The 7,738-nt window shown below is 57.6% G+C and overlaps 1 protein-coding gene across 1 annotated transcript; it reads left to right on the forward strand.

Moving 5' to 3' along the window:
• The first annotated feature begins 741 nt into the window (after nt 1-741).
• Nucleotides 742-6,288, forward strand: CUNH11orf96 (chromosome unknown C11orf96 homolog). Its single transcript, XM_032840710.1, has 2 exons — nt 742-849; nt 4,558-6,288. The coding sequence occupies exons 1-2, from the start codon at nt 742-744 to the stop codon at nt 5,710-5,712; spliced, it is 1,263 nt and encodes a 420-aa protein (XP_032696601.1). The 3' UTR covers nt 5,713-6,288.
• Nucleotides 6,289-7,738: the final 1,450 nt, after the last annotated feature.

Below are 7,738 nucleotides of genomic sequence, written 5' to 3' on the forward strand. Positions count from 1 at the left end.
CGGGAGGTTCTTGGTCCCTGTCCATCTCCTCAACCATGCTGGGGGGTGGGGTAGGTTTGAGCATGAGATAATGAACACGAAAAAGAACTGGATTCTCATGTTTCCGCCGCGCCGGCCACTTGTCCAGGTGCTTTCCGTACACTCGTCGTGGATGCCCAGCATTACTTCTGAGCTGAGGGGCAAAAGGGAGTCTCAGAGAGTAGGACCTACTCAAGGTCACAGAATGAGCTCAGGGCAGAGTGGGGTTGGACTCTAGCTTCGTGTTCTCCTGACCCGACGGTGGCCCCTGGCTGACTCCTGTGGATCTGGAGGGCACAGCATGTTTAAAAAGGTCACCTAGGGCTGGGATTGGTCCTGGAGGCAGCCTGAGAGGTAGAGCTGCGGATGGGGGTTGGGGAGGTCAGTAGTGGAACAGAGGAAGCTAGGTCACGTGGGAGTTCAGATGCCATCCTTGAGGCAAAGACCATCTCTCAACCTCCCTTCTCCTCTTCCCAGAATCCCCCTGTGAGCAAGGCCAGACTTGCCGAGGAACAGAAGTGAAGGGGTCCGAGTTGGTTGCTAACCTGGGCACATTGCTGTGAAGCAAGGACCTCTTTTCCTACTTTCACCTCCCTGGGGCTGAGGATGGGGAATCTTCTATCAAGGAAAGCTGAGAGGAGTGACCTAGGGTACCCCAGTCCCTGGCCTGGGGACTTGGGGTCCAGAGGAGCTGTGCATGTTGGGAAGGAAGCCCCGGTGGAGATGGTGTCGCCAGGAGCTATGGGAGCACAGGTCACGGGGAGACGAGGAGAGGATGGCAGTCCACTTGCAAGGAACCCGGAGCTCCTGCTGTGGCCAGCGCTGGCTGGGGTACTGGGAAGGCGGAGGCCGGCAGGCCGGTGGGGAAGGTAGACAACACTGTCGAGGGGAACAAACATGTGAGAAGGCTGTTTAGTTAGTGGTATAGAGTGACTGAGGGACCACTTGGAATAGGGCGGCCAGGAAAGGCTGCTCTGATAGGGCAGCATTTGTGCGGAGACCTCAGTGGTGCAGAGAGATTAGTGGCTTGCCCCAGGGCTCACACGAAGTTCAGGCAGAGCTGGGCTAGGACCTGTCTCTTGACGGCCATTCTAATCATCCTCCTTGTAGAAACATCCTTCTCTTGCATTCTGACATGTTCTTCTGGTTTCCGTCTTAACCCTGTTGGACATTGCTTCTCTGAGGACTGGCTCATCTGAGCCCCACCGCCCGGTGTTGGCTGCTCCCACCCCTTCTTTCTCTGGAAGGTGGCCTTTCACCCACTATCCCTTCTGCACCCCAAAGACTCCCAAACTGCTACTCCATCCTTCACCTCTCCCCGAGTTCTTCCAGTGTCCTGCTTGACCTTGGATGTCTATGGCTCTCTTGGTTAGGACAATGAGTTGATATAATAGAGACCTGAAATTAGAGTAGTTTAAAAATATTCAGTTGACTGTTTTCTCATGTAAGAGCTCCAAGGGAAGTGTTTCAGGTTGGTGGATAGCTCTGCCCCACAGGGTCATGTAGGGATCGAGACGAACAGGAAGGATCCAGGGTCTGTCTGGTAATCACTCTTCAGTAGGTATGGGGAAAAATATGGAAGCTTAGGGTGGGACTTTCCTCTCATGCAAGTGGGACAGAATTCGAACCGTTGACTTCTGCTGACATTGCACAGATGACTCTTTTGACACACGGCCCAACCTTAGCTGCAAGGGAAGCTGGGAAAGGTGACCCAGCTGATGGACAGCTGGCAGTCTCTGCCCCAGCCTCCCTTCTGGATCCATGAGGACTTCCCTGCCCTGGTGGTAGAGGAAGTTCTTGCCCTGGGTCTCCCTGGCCCTTGACTTTGCCCTTGGCAAATTCCCTCTTGCTTATTGCTCTCCACTACCGCCCTATGGGGTATTGAAGTTCTGTCTTCTTCCAGCACATACTTGCAGTGGAAGGATCATTGGCTTTTGAAGTCCAGCCTTGCAGTTTTGTTGATAATAATAATTCCTTCAGAAACTCGGTCTGCCTCTAGTCAGTTCCACGTGCCAGCAACCATACCCAGAGCTCCTTTCCTGTCTGAGTTATTAAGCCTGCCTGCCTTGCCCAACTCCTCTCTCTCTCATTGTAATGAAAGCTATCCTCAAGGCATCTAAAATAATGGACTTGAATGACAAGGCAACAGTGCTAATACAATACTTCGCTGCAGGGGCGATCCCTCTGCCTGGTGTCACAGACAAGCTTGGAGAGAGGCTGCAAACCACGACAGTCTGATCTTCTGCTCTTTGGACAAAACCAGCTGGGCTTTGCAGCCCTGACAATAGCGCTTCTCTGTATTAGCTCCCCTTCTGCTCATCTCTGCTTGCAGACTAGCCAGTCTCTTTGCTGGAGTCTCAGGCTAAAAGCATCATTGAGCAGCCAACATGTGCAAATGTTTTTAGCTCTTTGCAGCCATTTTTTTTGGAATTACAGGCTCAGTGGTTATGTGGCCCATCTTCTCAATTATCACAGGTAATGTTTTTCATAAATGTTTTGTCACAGCATAACAAGGGTCACCAGCTTTCCATCCTCCACTCCTGGTTTCTGTACTCCTTACCACCTGTTGCCAAAGCCAGGGCCATAGATTTTAGGTTTTTATACGTGGCAGCTTTGCATTCCTGGTACCAATTTCTGTATTAGAGTATTGCTAAGCCGCTGTTAAAAGAAAATCCCAAATACAATGGCCTTCAGATTACATAAATTAATTTTTCTCTCACATAACATAGTTCTGATATGAGTATCCAGGCCTCGCCCACATAGGTAGAGGACTTTGATGGCTAGCCAGCAGACTCCACAATGACCCTACCCATCTCCAGCCTTCTCACCCCCCACTGCCACGTCCCCGTCTACCACTTGCTCAGGCTAAATCCATAAAAGTCAACCTTGATTCCTCCCACCACCCCACGTAATCCATCAGCAAGTCTTCTCCTCCTATCTTCAGACACAGCCCAAATATGGCCTTTTCCCACCCTCTCTTCACCCAGTCCGCATCTTCAGTGTCTTGTATCTGGGTGATGGTCTCAATCTTGTAAGTGGGTTTCCTTCTTCGTCCCCACCCCTCTCCAGTCTGTGCCTCCCATGGCAGCTGGAGTGAGCTCTTAAAACATGAATTGAAGCATGTCGCCTGCCCTAGATTCCCCAGTGCCTTACCGTTGCCCTTAGAATAAAATGCTGTCTCCTTAACATGGCCGTCTAGGCCTTCTGTGACTGTCCCTGCTTCTCATTGCCCCCTTCCCACTCTGCTTTAGCCACATGGCTTTTCTCACTGGTTCTTCCCCTCCTTGGTGCATTTGTCCTAGGATTCCCTTTGTCTGAAACACTCTCCTTACGCTCTCACTTGGTCACACTCTGGTTCCTTCTTTGTACTCCATAGGACAAAGGGCTTCAGTGTAAGTTAAGAGGGAGGGCTCAGGAGAGGAGTCACCCGGGTTTGAATCTCAGCTCTGCTGCTTACTAGCTGTGTGACCTTGGGTAAGTTGCTTACCTGTTCTGTGCCTTGGTTTTTCTATCTGTTAAGGACAATAATAAAAGTATTTGTTTCCTAGAGCTGTTGAGCTAACACATAAAAAGTATTAGAGCATGGCCCGTATTAAGCTCGTAGCAGTGATACTATTGTCCCTCAGCATCACCTTAAAGATCGACCACTCTGAGAAGCTTTTCCTGCCCCCGCCTTCTGCACCTTTTTCCATCTGCATCTCTCCCACATCACCCAAGATCAGGGTCTTGTTTTGAGATTTATTGTCTGCCCCACGCACTGGAATGTAACTCCTGAGCTGGGACCCAGGAGGTCCTTAATGAATCTGTTGAACGGCTGTGGAAGGAATGGAGGCCAAATCCCACTGATTCCCTCCTTTCCCCGCGGCCCTGTGAGCCTGACTGGGTGCCTGTGGAAGGGAGTGGGGAAGATGGAGGCAGGGTGAGCTGGGTTCTGTGCCTGCCACCCTTGAGACCCATGTGGTCTGGGGTGGGGGGTGCTCACAGTTCCTTCTTGGGAGTCAGGGAAACCAGGGGACCTGCTCTCAGAAGCCCCAGGGGCACTGGTGGGTACCAGCCCTCAGCACAAGGCAGTAATAGCACCGGCTGGTTCCATCCATCACTAAAGGACTAGCTACTTATCCTCTCTGTGCCTCCACTATGTCGTATGTAAATTTGGGAGAATACCAATTACCTCACAGGGCTGTTACGAAGATTAAGTAGGGTAATATATGTAAAACGAAGCTCCCTGGGTGGTTCAGAGTGAAGCTCTCCAGATTGTAGTTATTATCATTGTTATTAGTGCCTATCCAAGTGTCATTCTTCTGAGCATGAATAGGGGGCTGGTGCCTGGGGGACCTGGGGGCGGGGTTGTGGGGAGACAGAGCGAAGATGGCTAGGGAAGGGGAGAACCGGAATGGAATAATCGGGCTGTGTTTTTATTCGTCCATGGCTCTGTGCGTGTTTGTGTGTGTCTATGGATTTGCGTTTGTCTGGGGAAGGGTGACGAGGATCCAGAGAAGAAACCCAACCTTTTCTCCGAACTCAGTTCTGGGGAGCTAGGTGCCCTGCTGTCCCGGCGCCCGGCTCTCCCCGCTCCGAGGAGGGCTGGGAGCTGCCTCCACCACGCGCCCAACGCAGAACCCGCGGCGGAATCACCAGCGTCTTGAGTGTGTGCATTTGGGATCTGGGAGGGGGAAGGGGACCTGCGCCGCCGCGGCCACCACGGTCGGTAGCAACTTGGGGAATCCCAGGACGGAGAGCGGCAGCCCAGTGTCCGCCGATCCGAGCCCCCCGCCCCCCATCCGCCGGCTCTCCGGCCACCCCGCCCCGCCGCGTGCTCCCGGGGCCTCGGATGCTCCCGGAACCCCGCGGGCGGGGCCTGCCTTCCGGAGCCGGGTTGGCTGGGGGCGGGCGGGCGGCGCTGGGGAAAGGGCCGTTACTTTCCCAGAGCGGCGGGGCGACGTCAGGCGGAAGGGCGCGGGGCGCGCACGCTTTAAATGGCATTCGCTGTCATCCGAGCTCGCGGCCGTGTGGGCAGGAGCGGGCTATATAAGCGGCGGGCCGGGCCGCCGCGGGGCAGACGGTGACTGCCGCGGCGGCAAGCGCCCGGGAGCGCAGCCCAGCAGCGCGCGCCGAGCCCCGCGCCCCCCGACGGGCCCTCCCGCCCGCCCTCCCGAGAAAACGCCGACCCGGGCCCGCGAGGGCCGCCGCCACCCCGCAGCAGATTTGGATCCCCCGCCCGGCGAGCCCCAGGCTGCTGCCTCCCGGGGGGCCCCGGCGCAGCGGCCGCCCCCCGAGAGCCCCGGCGCCCCGCCGCCCGGCCCCGAAGACGCCGGCAGCGCCATGGCGGCCGCCAAGCCCGGCGAGCTGATGGGCATCTGCTCCAGCTACCAGGCGGTGATGCCGCACTTCGTGTGCCTGGCCGACGAGTTCCCGCAGCCCGTGCGGCCCGCCAAGCTGTCCAAGGGCAAGGGCCGGCTGCGGCGGCCGCGCCAGTCCCGCTTCAAGACGCAGCCGGTGACCTTCGACGAGATCCAGGAGGTGGAGGAGGAAGGGGTGTCCCCCATGGAGGAGGAGAAGGCCAAGAAGTCGTTCCTGCAGAGCCTGGAGTGCCTGCGCCGCAGCACGCAGAGCCTGTCGCTGCAGAGGGAGCAGCTCAGCAGCTGCAAACTGAGGAACAGCCTGGACTCGAGCGACTCCGACTCGGCCCTGTGAGGGGCGCTGCCCGGGGACCCGCGAACCCGGCCCCAGAGGGCCCGCGCCCCGGGGGCCCGCGAGGACCGGGACCTCTCGCCGGGCTGCGAACTGCTCGGTGCGCCCCGCGCTGCGCTGCTCCCCGGCCGGAGCGCGCGGGGCTGCCGGGGAGGGGGGCCGCTTTCTTTGCCCTTGTAAATGTTTATTTTTTAACTCTTCCCAGTACGGACTCTGCCGTGAGTGTGTGCGGGAGGCGCGCCCGCGCTGAGTCGGCGCTGGGTCGCCGGGGCTTCCCCGAGAGCCGCTCCACGCCCTTGTCTGAGGGTCTGCAACTCCGATTCCGCTCACCGCTCCGCCGTGCCCCCTCCCCAGCGCTCACCCGTTCACACTCTCGCCAACACACTCTCGCTGAACACTTTTGTAATTGTTAGGCGCGGCTGATGGGACTTGGGGCGCAGCTGCTGCTGCGGCCGGAGGACTGATATTTATTTTTGCATTGCGATGGCTGACGGCGTTTATTTAACGATCTTTTTACTTGGATATGTCTGTGAGGCTCCCGAACGGAGACAAATAAAGTCAATATATTTGCACAGTGCATTTCTCCAGGCTCTTGACTTCTTGAACCTTCGGGGCTCAGGCTCCTGAGACTGGGGGAGGTGGGAGAAGGATGTGGTTGGAATGGGGGGGTGGGATCCCCGGGTAGAGGTAACTCCACAAACTTCAATCACCGGAACGAGGTCGCGCCCGGGGTTCCCCGGGGCCGTTACTCGCCTCCCCAAGTGGATCCATTCCCGGCTCCGAGCGCTCCTGCCTCCCTACTCCGTACCCCATCGCCGGCGTCCGGGATGGAGGGAGACGCCCGCGAGGCGAAGGTCGGCGCCGTGAGGACAGAGAGAACGTTCCTTGGTGAGGTTGACTTCTCAGGGAGGCCGGGTCAGGGTCATCGTCCCGCCTTCACCGCAGAACACCTCACTCCCTCGGCGCCCCTTCCAGGCGGCGGGTGGGGCGCTGCCCGAGCCAGCAGTGGGAGACCTGGGAGGGGATATTTGGGTGGTGGGACCCGACAGAGTGCTGCGTGTCCCCTGCGCTGACTCAGCCCCGTGCCGGGCGCCCCTGCACTGCCCCCAAGCAGACAGCGGCCGTTTTGGTTCTTCGTCCCCTTTCCCCAGCCTCCTTGGCCCTCTTCAGGGCTGTTCAAGGAGAGTGGGGCATGTCTTTGGTCAGAGCCTGAAGGGCGCTTGGGTACCACTGAGTCTTCCCACCCCCTCTGTTTACGGTTGAGAAAACAAACTTAGGGGAGAGGGAGAGGTCACACAGAAAGTAGTGGCGGCGCAGTCAGCTGTCCTGACTCGCGTCCAGAGCTCTCTCCATCATGCCGGTCCCTTTCCAGTGTCTCCGGCAGCTGCCCCGCACCCCTGCCTACACCCTAAACCCTGAGTTGGCAGTGTAACACTATCACCTGGCAGTAGGTGGCGATCTATGTAATAAACAACATCCGGTGGAAGAGGGCAGGTCCCGGCACTTGGGGCCCCCACCCAGCCAAGCCCTCCAGGATTGCTCCAGATCTGACCCACCGTGGCCAGGCCCTGGACGAAGTAGTTCCGAGTTCGGTGCAGAGTTTGGGAGCTTTCCCTCCTCCGCCTGCCCCTTCTCTGGAGATTGCAGTTTCTGTTCTCGGGTGCCCTCTGGTGGTGGGGCTGGTGCTGGAGCTCAGCTCAGCCCGCAGGGCATCTGTACTGCCTCTTGACACCACGCCTCTCCTAGCCCTGGACTCTGCAGAAGAGGGGAGCCGAGGAAGTGAAACAAAGAAACAAAAATAGAACCCGCAGGGCCTGAAAGAATGTTCTCCCATCTGGGAGGCCAGCCCAGGGCCTTGGGGGTCTTTGGCGCTGCTTAGCCCAAGGGAACACACTGGCCACGGCGGTCCCAGGCCACAGCTTTTCTGTGCTTGGGGTTCCTGACAGAAGGCCCTTAACTTCAGCAGCCAGAGCCTGGCCATGCAGCCATGAGTTCAGGCTTTGATTCCAGCAGCATGGCTAGGCTGGTT

The sequence above is a fragment of the Lontra canadensis genome, unplaced genomic scaffold, assembly GCF_010015895.1.
Source record: "Lontra canadensis isolate GAN:19392208 unplaced genomic scaffold, GSC_riverotter_1.0 scaffold115, whole genome shotgun sequence".
Classification (NCBI taxonomy): Eukaryota; Metazoa; Chordata; class Mammalia; order Carnivora; family Mustelidae; genus Lontra; species Lontra canadensis.

Coding starts and splice junctions, on each gene's coding strand:
- CUNH11orf96 (XM_032840710.1), top strand. CDS start 742: ATGGTGTCGCCAGGAGCTATGGGAGCACAGGTCACGGGGAGACGAGGA. Junction 850..4,557: donor TGTGGCCAGCGCTGGCTGGG/GTACTGGGAAGG, acceptor CTGGGGAGCTAG/GTGCCCTGCTGTCCCGGCGC.